The sequence below is a fragment of the Primulina eburnea genome, chromosome 6, assembly GCF_022965805.1.
Source record: "Primulina eburnea isolate SZY01 chromosome 6, ASM2296580v1, whole genome shotgun sequence".
Taxonomy (NCBI): Eukaryota; Viridiplantae; Streptophyta; class Magnoliopsida; order Lamiales; family Gesneriaceae; genus Primulina; species Primulina eburnea.
This window is the reverse complement of record NC_133106.1, coordinates 34,277,247-34,294,485: the sequence shown is the minus strand read 5'-3', so window position 1 is coordinate 34,294,485 and position 17,239 is coordinate 34,277,247. Positions and strand designations below refer to the sequence as shown.

The window sequence follows — 17,239 nt, the reverse complement described above, 5'->3', positions numbered from 1 at the left end:
TTCTAACAATTGAGCGGTGGTGAAACGATTCCATTCAGAAATAAAATCGATTCGTCAAAAAAAAAATCGGTTTAATCTGTGACATAAAATAGGTTAGAGTATATATATATATATATATATATATATATATATATATATATATACATAGTTGGATGTCTCGATCATGAATTCATCTGGTACTCAGGTTGAGGTTCAGGTTCATTGAATATGAATAAACAAACACACACACATAGAGCAATTTCATTAGTATTTTATATAGTAAGTAGTTCAGCCATATATATATATATATATATATATATAGAATTGTGTTGTAAATATGGAATTAATAAAATATCTTTCATCTTATTAAAATAACTACATGACTTTACTATATGATAATAACATTTGACTTTCTATTTTATTATATCTCCTACAAATTCAATTTAAAAAATTTATAACTTTTAACAAAACACCACGTACGATTTAATTGGTGTTATATTTATTTATGGTGAAATATTTTTCTTATAGTATTTATTATAAGAATCGCGGCATGATCGCATTCCTTCCTATATTCATTGATGTTCCATATTTAGTCGTTTCCCTTTTCTTAACAAAAATCTTTTTTATAAATATTTTTCCTTCATTAACATATTAGTTTCATACATTAAAATGGCAAGTCAATCTAGCCATTTAGATAATTTCCCGATATTGATATTTAATATTTTACTAGTTCTCGTTGAAAACAAACTGTATATAAGCTTGAATTACAACACATATGATTACATAAAATTATTTGAACTCTTGCATTTATCATGGGATCAAACAAATATAATTGTATCGTGGTTTGTTTGATTATTTTGGTGATCACCGGTAATGTTGTATCCATAACACATCAAAGTACGTATCTTTTGTTGCATATTCTCGTCGTTTTTTTACGAATTATGTTCGACAGTATCACGAAATCACCGCCTCTCTCCCTGATATCGATTATACGATTTTGTCAAGGAGTCAAATTTGTTTCATCACCGTTTTTATTCTATGTTTTGATTTAATATATTGTGAATTTGTTTGTATTCATGAAGATGGTGTAGGTAAAAATGAAGCTGTGGACCCTTTCTGCTACGTGAGATGCACGAAGACGTTTGGGAACGATGAATGCTTGACAGATTGCATAGCGAGAAGATTTAGATTTGGAGTTTGCTATGCACCCAAACAAGGTCCTGTTGACGTAATTTGCTGCTGCTCTCCATGAACAAACCTTACTAAGTTGTCCCGTATTTGAAGTTATGATTTATTATTATTTTTATATTGTGGGAGAAGACAGAATTAAAGATTTATTGAGTTTTAATATAAAATTCTAAATTATTAAATTATACGAGGAAGAGTGTCTCGTTGAGTTCAAATCAAATTTATTATGCTCGTTGAATGATGTTTGCAAATTGTGTATATGAGTGACGGAGTAGGTCTCTTGTGAGACGGGAAATTTATTTATTTTCCTTAAATTAACTTTTTTGAAAAATATATATTTTATTTCTATATTTTTAAGAAGAAGATAAGATAGATAATTATTTTTAAAAGTATATTTTAAATAATTTAAAAAATAACATTAATCTACCACATGGGCAGCTTATGGGTTTTATGTGATTGATTCTGCGATTTATGGGTTTTCCCCAACAAGTGGTATCAGAGCCATTCATGTTTAAATTATTAAGAATTTGACTGAAAACTTAAGCGGAAGCGTACCTGAAGAATCCTTTAGTTTCTCTTCAGAACTATTTTCTTAATGGGAGAGAGAAATAATGAAAGTGATAACGCGGCACTCTTTTCTTAGGAGAATCCTTTAGTTTCTCTTCAGAACTATTTTCTTAATGGGAGAGAGAAATAATGAAAGTGATAACGCGAGATCTGGGGACCATGACCCATATTTATAGATAATGTTTATCAATATCTTCCGATACTTCTGTTTTAGCCTATCATAAAAACAGAAATTACACTTATGTCTGTACACATTAAAGGCCCACAACCCATTAGATACCTTAAAGCCCAATAACCCGAAACATTAATTGTTCACTTTATTTTGGACTTAACTTAATAGACAACTCACAACACATAATTATTCACATATAAACCCATATAAATAAATTGATCCAACAGCATGTTCTCTCTTAAATCCTGATCTAGAAACGTTAATTAACATCTGATGGTCCAGCGTTTTGTGGAACATGTAAAAAGTTCACATCATTTTGATTTGACATATATTCATTATATATATATATGAAGATCTTGACAAAATGGCTTGCTCCAACGATGGTCTGAAATCTGAATACTCAATCATGCCTCCGTGAATATATTAAGAAATTTTTTGGGGAGCACTTGCCTGGTTAAAAAATGCATATTTTGTTTTTACTTGGTGAATGGTAGAAACAAAAATCTTTTAATTAGAAGCGTAAAACATTTCGTGATGTAAAGATTTGGTTATAGCAAATCATTCTCCCGACCGACATTGAAAATGATGCCAATTACATGTAACTATAAAGAGATGCGTTCCAATGCCGGCGGCCCAGATAACCTGCAAGAACAACAATCTGTCCAAATTGGAATGCTTCAACGTATCCCCATTTTATTATCTCGCTTAAAATTACTTTTTAAAACAAAATGTACTAAAATTACAATCAATAGGAAATTTTCTTTTCTTTAGTTATCAAAGAAAGATAAATTTGATAATAGTAAAATCATCAAGATATTTTAAAAAATAATAATAATTTCAAACGTTATATTCTCTCATGGGTTCGATTGTAATTATGCCTATTTAGTCTATCGACAAGAAAGAAGTATTCATTCAATTAAACCAATTGAACCAGCCGACCGAAACGAGTTCAAACAATTCAAAAAAATAAAAATGTAACTATTTATACAACAGAATAAATTGCACATCACGTTAACTGCATCTAAATCACTGTCGAAGAACACTTCAAATATATAAAAATATAACAATTTTTCCCATGCTACTTTCCATTTAGAAGTACCAACTTAACTTTATTAGCAAAAAATATTTATTTTGACCAAGTCCAAACTCACGTACATGTATGTCTATATATCGATGCTCCTTTGGAATTAATACACGCAAGCAGTCAAAACAACCGCTAGCAATTCATCTCATTTCGGCCATTTATGGGATAGTAAAATAATATTAGTATACATTACATAATTTATATATTTTGGAGATGAATAAAATCTCCATATCATTTCATCTCTGAATTTAACTTTGTGTTAATCTTTACTATATGATAAAATTTTAGTAACTCATGTTTTGATCTGACTTAGATATTAATAACGAATTCCGTATATAACCCTGAAAAATAAATCTTGCTCCCAAATTGTTTATGGACTAAAAAGTACATTTAAAGAATCATCTCCTTTCACTGTAACTTTCCACACACCAAATTTTTTCAACTTCCATTTCATGTTATCTATCTTTCGTTGTTCCTTTTTCTAATTAATTTGCTAATGCTAGAAGCTTTAGTATTTATTAATGAATGATTTATTTATCTAAAAAAGATAATATTCATGTATTAAACGATACATATTGTGTGTCTTTGTTACTAGTAATATTTTAAATTAAATAATTATATCACACATTTATGCTATAATTTGAAATTTTATAGGTGCCCACTAACTCCTTTGGTATAAAATTTTAATATTTTTATAGAATATTTTTTTAAAAAAATTCATTTTCCCAAAAAAAATTAATGTACATAGTCAATTTGCGCGCCTGCACGTACTATTGACACGATGGTATATAAATAGTCGCCACTCACTACCTCTTTACCACACCAAACAAATATTTCAAAATCACGTCCACTCTCCTTACTTCGCACTAAAATGCTTTCTCTAAAAGCAAGAAGGATCTCCTTTTTAGCCATTTTTACTCTATTCGCGGTACTCGGAACTCATCCAGGATCGGTTTCGGGCCAGAACTGTGGCTGCGCAACATACGAATGCTGCAGCCGATTTGGCTATTGCGGCACCGGTGACGCATATTGTGGCCGTGGCTGCAGAAGCGGCCGCTGCTACTCATCCCCAGAAGATCGCAACATCGACAGGAAAAGAGTTTCAAGCATTGTTACGGACGAATTCTTTAATGCAATACTCGATCAAGCAGACGAAGGCTGCCCGGGGAAGGGATTCTACACTCGGGCTGCGTTTCTTGAAGCGCTTAGTTCATTTCCAAACTTCGGAACTGATGGCTCCGCGGACGTTTCAAAGAGGGAAATAGCAGCATTTTTTGCGCATGTCACACATGAGACAGGATGTAAGTTTTGCATTTTCAAACTCGATGTTTGTACGTTGGATTATATATTTTCTTCACTTTAACGAACTAGAATACCATCTATATTGTAGTAAAATTCAATTTATGTAATAAGTAATAACAAAGACATTTATGGTAAGGATCGTAAATAATTATTACATTGTACTACAGATATGTGCCACATAGAAGAGTTAAACGGTCCATCAAAAGCAGCCCACGGTGAATATTGTGACAGACAAAACACGGAGTATCCATGCAAAGGGGCAAGGGCTACTACGGGCGAGGCCCCGTACAACTGTCATGGAACTTTAACTATGGGGCGGCGGGAGACAGCATAGGTTTCGATGGACTTAACGATCCGGATATCGTGGGCAGGGACAGAATTATATCGTTCAAGACGGGCCTTTGGTTTTGGATGAATCAATGTCACCGTATTATAACTTCGGGAAAGGGGGGTTTTGGGGGCACAATTCGCGCAATCAACGGCCCTCTTGAATGCAACTGGGGCGAATCCTAGCACGGTTAGAGCTCGCGTAGGAGTATTATAGAGAATATTGTGATAAACTTGGAGTTGATCCTGGTACGAATCTTAGTTGCTAGAGCACTGGTAATAGTAATGTTTAATTCAGTCCAAGAATTGCTTTTAGAAATTTGTATTTCAATATTCAATATGTACTGATGCAGTGAAGCAGGAAACCATATTATAAATAATACGAAATAAAAATCATTAATAAGATTTTTAATTTCATTATTGTTTTCCTTTCTTAGTTATATGTTTTTGACACTTGAATATTTTCTTTCAGAATACAATTAATTATAAAATGCGACACAAATTTTATTGATTTTTTTTGTTCACGCGAAAAACTGATCATCATCAAGAAATAGTACATTAGATACATAATAACTTCAATAGCAATTGGTCAGGTGAAACTATTAAGCTTTCTTGATTTATCAGGATATAACCTTACTGGTCGCATTCCAGATGCCCTTTCACAACTGAATAATCTCGGAGTAATGAACTTATCGGACAATAATTTGTCGGGCAAAATTCCATGAACGATCGATCACTTGACGACTTTCGACTTGTATTCGTTCTTGGGGAACCCTGAATTATGTGGTCGGCCTCTCTCTCGCATCCTTGTCCAGGAGATGATGAACAACGTGGTAAGCCAAACTTTACCCACAAAGTTGATGGAATGGACGGGGACACGTTAATAACTAAAGGATTTTACATATCTGGTTATTTGTAAAGATAGTCATTTGCCGGGACACTGGACATAATTAATTTTAGAAGATAAATTATAAGTGTTTATTTACCAAAAAAACTTAAATATAATATACTGTATCTTTACAAAAAAAATCATATTTAAAAAGTTAAGCATCACTTTATATATATATATATATATATATATATATATATATATATATATATATATATATATATATATATATATATATATATATATATGAGCAATGATACCCTGCACACCTCTTCCCTGCACACATGTGGGCGCCTGCCTACGTGGCACGCCCACAACCACACAAAATTTTTTGTTTTGTTTTTTTAAAAAAAGGCTGACCAATCATGCACCGCCACGTAGGCGGTGCTCATGATACCCTGCACACCTGGTGTGTAGGGTAACAAATTCGTGTATATATATATATATATATATATATATATATATATATATATATATATATATATATATATATATAATATAAAATAACTAAACTATACGTATCTATAGGGGTATAAAATATTTGGTTCATCTTTAAAATTCATAATATCTAATAATTTGGGGTATATCAAAAATTTTTGTGGAACAAGTTGAGAAAAAAAGTGAAATTAAATAAAATTAAATTCTTACATTATTTTAATATTTTTCTACCAAATATATAATAAACTCTCTAGTGATTGAATTTTTTTTCAAACTATAGTTGTTATTTTCACTCGATTTTTTATGTTGATATATATAAAATTAATTAATGTAAGTTTCTTTTTAAATGAATAAGTTTACAAAATATTTAAATGATAAATTTGATAATAACATTTTATTTTAAGATACTAAGATTCTTAATCTCCATATTTCTTTTTATTGGACATTTTTATTAATCAAAAGAAGTTTTCTATCTTATTAAAAAAAAGTAAGAAAATATGTGATAGATTATTAAAACAAGATGAAAAATTTTGATTTGAAAAAAATTAGAAATAATGCATATGATTAAAATCAAATAAAAGTAGCAATCAATTTAGTTTATAATAGTTTAAATTTTTATTTGTGTTTTAATTTATATTTATGGATAATAACAAATTTAATGATCAATTTTAAGCAGAGAAGTCAATGGGGCGGGTATGGGGCGGGTATGGCTAAACCCAAGACCCTCCCATGAAAAAAACTTTGACACATTACCCGCCTCACCCCGGTTAAATATTCTTCGGACCCACCTACCTCGAATACGAAACGGGGCCGGGTAGACCCGTGAGACCCGAATTTTTTTAAAATAAAAAAATAATATTTTTTCTCACATGACTGAATTATGAAACAGACAAGCCTCTAAATACAACATTGTGGAAAATTAATTCATGTATTCGACCATACTTAATAATAACAAACAAAGTATTTTTACGACATAAAGAATTACATAAAAAAACAGTTACTAGCTCTCCAAATAAATCTTGACATCCCCAAAAATAAGTCATAACATAATTTAAACAGATCAATATAAAATCAGCGAGCAAGCAACATAATGATGACCAGCTATTCTTCCACTATTGCTAAAAGCAGATTCAAATGCAACAGTTGACATAAGAATAGCTAAGATCGTTATGGTTGAGGTGAGTTACTAAAAAAATGAAAATTAATAAAACTAAAACCCTAAAATATTTATATCAACATATATGGGGCGGGTCTTATAGGACCCATGACCCGTCTCATATCCGGACGGGTTTGAAAAATGGATTCTAGACCCACCCCATAACCCATTTAGTATGCTCAAACCCATCCTATACACGCGGGTCTATTGCGGGCCTAGGTAAAACCCGGACCCGTTGACATCCCTAATTTTAAGTAGTTTTTTGTAATCTAAATTAGGAATCAAGAGTCATTAACAAAATTACTTTGAAACAACAAATGTTAATACTGTCAACTTATACAACCAAAATTAAAGATGGAGTGCATTTATAAAATAATGAAGTGTAAATATCATTCCCCTTTAATTAATAAAGAATATAAATTAATTTTTTGTCTTATAAATTACATTTTGTTTTAAGTAAAATATTTAAGTTTTGAAATCTTATTATGCCTCTTGCTTCCACTTGCTACTTTGAATCTTAAATTTAGGGGTGAATCTATGTTATATCTCGAGTTACTCCCTATATATTTTAATACAATACGTTCATATAATCAATTGAATATATTGTATTAAAATATAAATGGATAACATTTTACGGAGGAAGTGTTACTCAGGTTCACATGGACTCAACAAAATTTTAGTAATTTATGGTCCGCCAACGATACATCTCATTCAAAAACATCATTATATATATATATTTATATATATATATATATAAATAATTTTGAACACTAGCGATCTTCCGATGCTTATCCTTAATTGTAGGCTAAACTCACCTCCGATCCACCGCTAATTAACGGAAAATTGGTTTTAAATCTCCAGCCTCTGACTTTCCTTTTTTAACAATTGCTTTACAAAGTCAGTCTCCAATGGCACAAAAATAGCACCAAACTTTTTCTTACCTGAACATCTCATCAAAAAAAAAAAAAATAGGGCAAATTTTAGCATAAAAAATTAGGGGAGGGAATCCAGACAAAATGGCTTATTATGGGACGACTCAGAAATGCAAGGCGTGTGATAAAACTGTACATTTTGTGGAGATGATGTCTGCTGATGGAGTTGCTTATCATAAGACTTGCTTTAAATGCAGTCATTGCAATGGACGTCTTGCGGTAATTGTTATATTTAATTATTTTTGACATTTTCGTTTATTTCAACAGATTGATGAAATGAGATCAGATTAACGATTTATTTGATCATACAAAATGTGTCATATATATGATTTTTCACGTTGTCAAATGTATAATCTCGCATGAAAAATCAAATATGACTCATTGTATGTCATTTGATAATTCCTTAGGACATCGCCCTAAGTGTAACCTTGAATTTCAAAAATCAGATATGACTCATTGTTGAATCATTGCCATTGAATCAAAAAATGATATGGAACCCCTTTTTTTACGAGGAACATAGGTGATCAATGATGTTGAGACGATGATGAGTTTTTCTTCAAGTTTAACATAAAGTCACCCTAATGTATTTTTTCTTTGCTTGGAATATAAAGTTTGCTTCCAATTTTTAAATTTTTTTTATTCTGACAATCTGAAACTTTCGTCATTTAATTTCCTGGTCGAATACTGTTCTGTAATGAAATTATTTTTGAATATATTGTCTAAACTTTGAACTAATTGTGGCGTTAAAATATGTTTACCCGGCCAGATGAGCAACTACTCAGCTGTGGAAGGAAACTTATACTGCAAACCGCACTTTGAACAACTCTTCAGAGAAACTGGAAGCTTCACTTCTAAAAAGCTCGTTCCACCATGTAATTTAGCCTTCTTGCATTGTCCTCTACTTCATGTTCACAATTATTTAATTTTATACATTATTATTGACACCATAGCTCTCTTATTTTATTTCATTTTTTTCTAATCAGCTGGCAAGCAAGGAGAAACTCTGGTACACATCTCGGGCACATATATATATCCAAATAAATGAACAATTTCTTTTATTAATTTGCCATATGTATTATATGTTGCAGGACAGAACACCTAGTAAAGTATCATCTTTCTTCTCTGGCACCCAAGAAAAATGTGCAGTGTGCAAGAAGACTGTTTATCCACTGGAGAAGGTAACGTTTTTTCTCGCGACATTCTTTATTGAGTGAAAAGATTATAGACAATTAAATTATGTAAAACATAACAGAATATTACAAATTATATGATATGTATTATTGATAAACATGATGTGCTCATTATAACAGGAATAAAATTATTTTTAAAATATGAATTCGTCATTCGTCATTTACGTTTAATTTGCATGCAGGTAACAGTAGAGGGAGAATTCTACCACAAATCATGCTTCAGATGTGCTCATGGAGGCTGCTTCCTCACACCTTCATCGTATGCCGCTTTGGACGGGATCCTCTACTGCAAGCCCCACTTTGCCCAGCTTTTCAAGGAGAAGGGAAGCTACACTCATCTCACCAAGACTACTTCCCTCAAGAAAAATGCATTGCTTCCGGAACAGGAACAGCAGCCTCCAAACGAGGAGCCTACGCCGGAGGTCGCTCAGGAGTAATATAATATATACATACATGATTTGATTTTTCTATTCTTTCATTGAACCGTTAGCATATATACATATATATTGTTGTTTGAATATTATACAAGATATGTAGGCCTTATTTTGGCTGGATTTTTTTGAGCTTATATTAATTTCTTAAGTTTTGGACGTACGTTAATGTAATACATATATTTGGAGGAAGTTAAATTGTAGTTGAATTTCAGCACAAATGTGAGCTTTTGCATTAATGAAGAACTAATTAAAGCTATGTCTTCATGATGAAATCAACTGAGCAAATGATATATTTAGAAATTAACAGATGAATAAAATATATGATTGAAATAAAAATAATTTATTAAATTGAAAAGAGAAGATTTCTAAGGAGTTACCGTCAAATTTTGGAACTCACACGTAAGGTGTCGATTTTAAAAATAATGACTAAAATTTTCAAAAATTGAAAGATACATTATTTATAAGTTACAGTTTTGATAAGATAAAATATCAAAATTATAATTAAAAGACAAACAAATAAAACCTAAATTTAATTTTTCCTGATAAATTTGTCTAGCCGGTTAACCAGAGAAGCTGTGTGTATGAGTTTACCTGTGGATAAGGTGTTTAGTTGATCAAATTCTAGGTTTTCGAATAATAAGTGCTGTATTAAATCGGTCTTATTTACTAAAATGTGACATTAATTTAAATTTAATAGTATATATAACACAATACATTATTAATGATTTTAAATGTAATATTTTAAATAAACTATTAAAATTTCCACAATTCATATCGTTTATATTTTCGAACAGTTTTGATATGCTGCACATCTATGTGAACACACCGATGAGGTGTCACTCACCAATTGGACATCACATCTAACTGGTGAGTGACACTTCATCGGTACTCATATGGGTGTGCACGATAGATGTGCAGCATATCAAAACTATATATATATATAAAGTGATATATTTCTAGAACCGGTGTTTCTAAACTCGGTGGGCCGGTCCTTCAATTTTTGTGGAGATTTCTTCCACTCACACATCTTCTTCCAAAGGAAACCAATTTAGAAATTTTAGGGTGAATTCTTTTCATTTCATCTAAGTTATTGGATTTCGAACTCAGTTATTAATCTGTGTAATCTCTGATGAATCACAATAACACGCGAGGATGGTATCCACCAGGGATAGGCAATGGCCGCGGTGGCGGAGCCTTAAACCCGAACCCTAATTTCCAGAACAGGAACCCGCATTACTCGCAACAGCAGCCACCGTACCCTCAACGAACGGGACAGAATCAGCAGCCGCAGCAGTGGATGAGGCGAAACGCTAGTGCCTCCACTGTTCCTGATGAAATCGAAAATACTGTTCAGGCTGAGGCCATCGGTTCCACGTGCGTGTCTTCAATTTCATTGTCTATTAGAAGGAATTTTTCATTTTCTTATCTATGTTCCATAAATTTTTGTGCTTCATGCAACGTAGGCTTGTTTTTCACTGTTTTCGATATTTTTCAACTTCATGTGTATTGACGTGAAAAATGGTAGCTTTTCTGTAATGATGCTTGTGTGAAGAATGTAATCTTTTAATTCACGTAATTTGCTCTTAATTGCCATCGTTTTTACTTTTCTTACCGAACGAGCGAACCTAACGAGCTTTACTTCTTCTACCAAAAAGAAAGTTTGCATTTCTCTTAAAAAAATCGAAGAGATTGTGATTATTGTTTCTACCATTTTTATCTTAGTTTTACGAAGATTCCATGAGAACCTTCCATCTGTTTTGTTTTGAGTGACAACTGACAAACTAATAACTCGATATTTAATTCAGCTGGTGCTAATCCTTTTTTTTGTTCTCGAATTTACTCGGAAACTCACTTTTTTATATTTTGGTTGTGCCATTTAGTTCACGAGATTGGAAGGCTCAATTGATGATACCGCCACCTGATACCCGGTATAAGACTGAGGTATGGTGAACCTTCCTAGTTATGGTGACATTTGGGCTGTTAACTTATATATTCCCGGTGTAATGTGAGTTGTTGCTTAGATAGCCTTTATATCTGTTCTCTTATTAATTGAGATAAGTTGGTCAAGTAATTCATCTGGTGGAGTACTTGGACAGCCAAACGAAGGGGTTTCAAGTGCTATATCAGAAGTTTCAATGTCATTAGAATGTAAATCTAGCAGGGAATTGAGATTTTGGTTCTGCCTCGTTAATACAACTATGCAGACATTTATTCTAAACAGGGAAATAATATTTAGTGATTTTACTGTTTCCAAGTTAAGGATTCGTTACCTAAAAACTGAAGAGGAGTGGAGCGCATATTTGGAATGGGAAATTTCAATTAATATAGAAATCACGAGCATTCATGATTGAGGCTGGTATATAAACGTTCTTTCTTTTCTTTTTTTGATTGGAAATTATGTATATAAACTCTCTTTCTTCTTTTTTCCTGTTTTTTCTCTTTTTATGTGCTTAGGCCACCAGCATTGTCATCTGATATCGCCGACAGTTGATTGCTTACGTATAACTGCAGTAGTAATAAGATTAGCCGCATCTAATTATCATCTACAACTAGGGTGAGGGTTTAGCGATCTTGAGAATTATGGAAGTTCGTGTTACCTTTGTCTTTTCCTCATTTTCTACATGGCCCTGAGTCACCATTTTCTCCAACTGATTGCTACACGCTCATTACTTCGTCACTCTTTCTGTTGAGTTTCCATACTTGTAATAGAATGCAGACACACACATGCATGCCTCATATACAAGCCGCATGCACATATAATGGCACGTAGATATATACATGCATTGTATTGGACACGTGGAATATAAATGCTCATGTGGCAGGTTAAAATGAGGTCATCCTCCTTTTTATCCCTCTTAATATGAATATTTTTCCTGAATTAAATCATCCAAGGAAAGAAGCTGGTTTCTCTGGCTTGCTTTTCTGTTGCATCGCTCAATATGCTTTCTTCCATACAGGATGTAACTGCAACAAAAGGAAATGAGTTTGAAGATTACTTTCTGAAACGTGAACTGTTGATGGGAATATACGAGAAGGGGTTTGAGAGGCCTTCTCCCATCCAGGAAGAGAGTATCCCTATTGCTCTTACTGGTAGCGACATCCTTGCCCGGGCTAAAAATGGTACTGGGAAAACTGCTGCATTTTGCATTCCTGCACTGGAAAAAATTGATCCGGATAACAATGTCATTCAAGGTATCCATGCACCTGTTATTATTTGTTCGAAAGAACTATTTATCCCATTGTACAAAAAATTATGTTGTTGTGTTAATATGGGTAGCCGTTCAAAATGTTGTGTGAAAATAAATATTGTCGATCTCTCGTTTTAACCTGAATATGAAATTAAATATAGTCAATCTTTCGTTTTAACCTTTGAAAGTGTTTACTGCTGTGATTTGTCGGAGAAATTTCTCTTGCTTCATTACAATACCTCAAAACTAGTGAATCTTTGAGTAAACGAGCACTAAGTTTACCTTTTCAATCCAGTTTGGTTGAGGAATTATTGTATTTTTCTCATAAACTAGTATTTTTTTTAAACTTGCTGAACTATTATAACTTGAATTTTCGATCATTACCAGGGAGGAATAAAGAATGCGAGTCAAAATATAGAAAATATGAGTTTTTGCCAGGTCAAGGATCGCTGCTCACACCTTACCTGATTCAATTATCAATTTGAAAGTTGTGAACCTAATTGAAATTTTAACCAAATTTTGATTTATTGATAATCCAGTCTGAATCTACTAAAAAAGTCAATAGTGAGATCAATGATATTTTGTTATATTACTAATCCGATTTGGTGGGCAAACTACAAAAGGTCAAATTATTGACCCAAAACCTATATCTATATTATATGTCAAGAAGATTTTAAGGTCTACTGATGTAGTACCAGATATTTAATGATGTAGAAAATGTTATCATCTTCATAGATGGTTCTCTGAAAACTATTTATATGCACAAGTTTTTAGTTTTTCCCATTTGGTTATTCTATCAACAACGCTTACAAGTTGTTTTAGACTTTTGTTTTATCTTGCAGAGTTATTTGATTATTATATTTATCTGGTTTCATGTTTCCAACTTTCCATGAAGTTATATTTTGTAGTTTTTGTAGTTGTCATGGACACGGTGAATTGAATTTGCTCGTTAAATTAATCTTTGAGATGAATTCATTTTCAAGTTATATGGAAGAAGTGATTTAACTATATTCAGAAAAGGCGTGATTTTCCAGATTTCATCAAATATAGTAAAGTTATAGATCTTATATTCGCATATAAGTTAGTTGTAGTTCTTAAGCGATTAATTATCTAAGCCACTTCTAATTAATTAAGGTGCTGGGTTTTACTGTTTGTTCACTAATTTTATCGAAACATCGGCCACTTGAAGGATATCATTTTCCTGCTCACTTGAAGGATATCATTTTCCCGCTCGATCCATGTCTCATGTTTTTTGACCGGTGAATGTTGATCGTCGATTACCATTGTGAAAATAAATCAAATTAAATCTGATGTAGTTAACTGTTCTGTAAATCCTTATCCTGAGCTTTATGTGTTTTCCACAAATGAATGCAGCTGTTATGTTAGTACCAACTAGAGAATTAGCACTTCAGACATCTCAAGTCTGTAAGGAACTCGGAAAGCACTTGGAAATTCAAGTGATGGTGACCACAGGAGGAACCAGTCTGAAGGATGATATCATGAGATTGTATCAGCCTGTACATTTACTGGTTGGAACTCCCGGAAGGATAGTTGATCTGACCAAAAAAGGGATATGCATTTTGAAGGATTGTTTAATGCTTGTTATGGATGAGGTTTGTGGCTTGTTACTCCTTTTCCCCATTTTGGCTATTTAGTATTCCTCTTTTGTATCATTCAGAATCAATGTATCTCTATGCCTGCTAAACTCATAGTTTCGAACATTGTAGTGACTCTCTTTTGCTTATTCTGGTGGTCAAAATGTGCTCGCTTTAAATATCATTTGGATTTAATGTTTCAGGCGGATAAGCTTTTATCTCCTGAGTTTCAACCTTCCATAGAGCAGCTGATAAATTTTCTTCCTCGGAATCGGCAAATTTTGATGTATTCAGCTACATTTCCAGTGACCGTCAAAGATTTTAAAGATAGATATTTACATAAACCTTATGTCATTAATTTAATGGACGAACTCACACTTAAAGGTATTACCCAGTATTATGCTTTCGTAGAAGAAAGACAGAAAGTTCATTGCCTGAATACACTTTTCTCTAAGGTTTGATTATAACTTCTCAAGTCTTGTTTATGGCAGCCTTCTTCTTCTTTATGGGAAATGTGCAACACTTTTTTACTCTTTACAGCTGCAAATTAACCAGTCAATAATCTTTTGCAATTCCGTGAATCGAGTGGAGTTGCTAGCCAAGAAAATCACAGAATTGGGTTATTCCTGCTTCTATATTCATGCTAAGATGATGCAAGATCATCGCAACAGGGTATTTCATGACTTCCGAAATGGTGCTTGCAGGAATCTTGTTTGCACTGGTATACTACTGATATTTCTCACTGCCTTGATGAAATTCTATTGTTCAAAGTCAGTCACATCAATGTAATGGAAGCAACAGTAGTATATCTGTGTGCTTAAACACTATGTTCAGCAATATCAAGATTTGCTTTCGTGTATTCTACAGATTTATTTACGAGAGGAATAGACATACAAGCTGTCAACGTTGTCATCAATTTTGATTTTCCTAAGAATTCGGAAACTTATCTTCACAGGGTATGTGGAATTAACTTCTGAAGAAACAACTTGTCAAAGAAAAATTTGGACTTGATCAATGACAGGAACCTGATATAGTGAAATAATGTTGGTATGTTTTAGGTGGGTCGCTCGGGGAGATTTGGGCATCTCGGATTGGCTGTCAGTTTGATCACTTATGAAGACCGCTTCAAACTGTACGTGTCTGATATTTCTCCCTAAAAGAGCTTTTGCTTGAATTCTCTTTTTTGGTTTGTTCTTGAAATAAGTTCACCACATTGATAGTTAACACTGAATTTCGGTACTATTCTCCTTTTTTTCTCCTTTTTTGCTTGGCTTCCCCTTTCTTTCAGGTACAGGATTGAGCAGGAGCTTGGTACAGAAATAAAACAAATTCCTCCTTTTATTGATCAAGCTGTCTACTGTCAGTGATAATTGAACCATATGGTGGTGAGTTCCTCAATCATTTGCTATATAGATGACGTACCGTTTCCTAGTGTGTCAATGTGGTTCTATCAAGACTTATTTAATGTTTCATGTATGTTATTAGGATACCAAATAACGATTGAGGGGTTTCCATGTTCTTGATTATATTTTTGTGCAACTCAGTCAAGATGGAAACCACGGTTCGGTTACTGCTTGGAGGCTTGGATATCTGAATGATTTGGGTAATTGGGAGACTGCTTTATTTTTTTGAAAGCACGATCAACCAAAAAATGGGGTTTCTCCATCATTGCATCTAATGTGTTCGTTGCATGCTGTACTGTTATTCATTTTTTTTGGTAGTTTTTCTTTGATTTATGTCGAGCTGTTGCATAGGACTTTGCTTGTATTCTCTTGCTATAATATGTTTTCCTAATCAGCAAAAGATTGAGTAGGTTTTTCTGACGTAGTTCTTAATTGTATCATTATTCAGCTAGAGTAACTAACAGTTGGAAGAATCTTGAATGGATTATGATTGTAGGGTTGGATTCTAAGATTGAATGGGTTTCGTGTTTTTTTCCTCTTTCTACTATGAAACTACTTCATTCCTAAATCTTTGGGCAATCCATGGATGTGTAAGAACTCTTGTTGAACTTCCAAACTAAATTTGATTTTGAGTATGATCGAACGAAGTCGGAGTTCGTTCGATGCCATGGATTCAATAATCTCCTAATAAAAAATAAATTAAGTGAATAGAATCACAATGTACTGTTTTATTTAATACTTTGATCTTTTGAAGTTGGTTGAAAATGTTTACTTTTTATATTCTCAGAGGCAGAAATTCTACCTCCGACTCAGGAACAACATGTGTTATATTAATACATCTGTTTTATTATCATACATCCTATTTCATTTTAACATTATCAATCATTACTTGTTAGTTTTCTCCAAAATGATAACCTAGGTCATTAACTTGGACTTGAACTGCGCTTTCACTTATGGAGCTAGAGCTGGGGCTTGATGGAATATTGAGACATTTGGGAGGAAACAAATTTAAGTCTATATGTTTGTCGAAAGATATGTTTTTAAAACGAAGAATTACAATAGCTCAAGATGTCATTCAACGGTTATATCGTAATAACTATTTTTGCAACGTCTAATTTTATTGAAATTAATACTAAAGGTCAAAGGAGATTAAAAAAAGGAGAAGTTTAAAACATTACGTTTACCTTCACGGTTGTTGCGTAATTCTGTGTCAGAAAACCTTCAATATATTTTGTTATATTTCTTGCTTTTATAATTCACCATTCTTGGTTTTATGAATTCACCTTGCCCTTCCTCAATTGTTGGGCCTCTAAGGGAGAAATCTTAATAGCAATTATTCAAACAAGGCTATGTTCAGATGTGCTTCTGACCGAATTGTTTCTTAAGAAACTTCCA

At 32.8% G+C, this 17,239-nt stretch overlaps 2 protein-coding genes and 1 pseudogene across 4 annotated transcripts; all 3 read left to right on the top strand.

Moving 5' to 3' along the window:
* Positions 1–3,842: 3,842 nt before the first annotated feature.
* On the top strand, positions 3,843–4,972 carry LOC140833533 (endochitinase EP3-like; annotated as a pseudogene).
* A 3,001-nt stretch (positions 4,973–7,973) lies between these two features.
* LOC140833532 (LIM domain-containing protein WLIM2b-like) lies at positions 7,974–9,816 on the top strand. The gene is made up of 5 exons (XM_073197864.1): positions 7,974–8,253; positions 8,801–8,906; positions 9,018–9,040; positions 9,123–9,212; positions 9,407–9,816. The coding sequence occupies exons 1-5, from the start codon at positions 8,119–8,121 to the stop codon at positions 9,659–9,661; spliced, it is 609 nt and encodes a 202-aa protein (XP_073053965.1). The 5' UTR covers positions 7,974–8,118; the 3' UTR covers positions 9,662–9,816.
* Positions 9,817–10,628: 812 nt separating this feature from the next.
* LOC140834573 (DEAD-box ATP-dependent RNA helicase 8-like) lies at positions 10,629–16,360 on the top strand. 3 transcript variants are annotated; one of them, XR_012118736.1, is made up of 10 exons: positions 10,629–11,032; positions 11,539–11,599; positions 12,616–12,850; positions 14,221–14,459; positions 14,645–14,896; positions 14,982–15,226; positions 15,309–15,397; positions 15,500–15,573; positions 15,730–15,826; positions 15,927–15,976. XR_012118736.1 is itself a non-coding variant. In XM_073199562.1 (10 exons), exons 1-9 carry the CDS (start codon positions 10,788–10,790, stop codon positions 15,806–15,808), a joined length of 1,455 nt encoding a protein of 484 aa, XP_073055663.1. In that variant the 5' UTR covers positions 10,629–10,787; the 3' UTR covers positions 15,809–15,826; positions 15,986–16,360. The 3 variants fall into 3 exon arrangements, 2 of the variants coding, with proteins under 2 accessions (XP_073055663.1, XP_073055662.1); XM_073199562.1 differs by lacking the exon at positions 15,927–15,976 and adding an exon at positions 15,986–16,360 and having other exon boundaries at positions 14,982–15,162; XM_073199561.1 differs by having other exon boundaries at positions 14,982–15,162; positions 15,927–16,360.
* Positions 16,361–17,239: the final 879 nt, after the last annotated feature.

Bases quoted from the DNA above. Each gene is read 5' to 3' on its own strand.
- LOC140833532 (XM_073197864.1), top strand. From the start codon at position 8,119: ATGGCTTATTATGGGACGACTCAGAAATGCAAGGCGTGTGATAAAACT. The intron at 9,041-9,122 runs GTACACATCTCG...TATATGTTGCAG, and splicing joins GCAAGCAAGGAGAAACTCTG to GACAGAACACCTAGTAAAGT. The intron at 9,213-9,406 runs GTAACGTTTTTT...ATTTGCATGCAG, and splicing joins CTGTTTATCCACTGGAGAAG to GTAACAGTAGAGGGAGAATT.
- LOC140834573 (XM_073199562.1), top strand. From the start codon at position 10,788: ATGAATCACAATAACACGCGAGGATGGTATCCACCAGGGATAGGCAAT. The intron at 15,163-15,308 runs GTATACTACTGA...TGTATTCTACAG, and splicing joins CAGGAATCTTGTTTGCACTG to ATTTATTTACGAGAGGAATA. The intron at 15,574-15,729 runs GTACGTGTCTGA...CCTTTCTTTCAG, and splicing joins TATGAAGACCGCTTCAAACT to GTACAGGATTGAGCAGGAGC.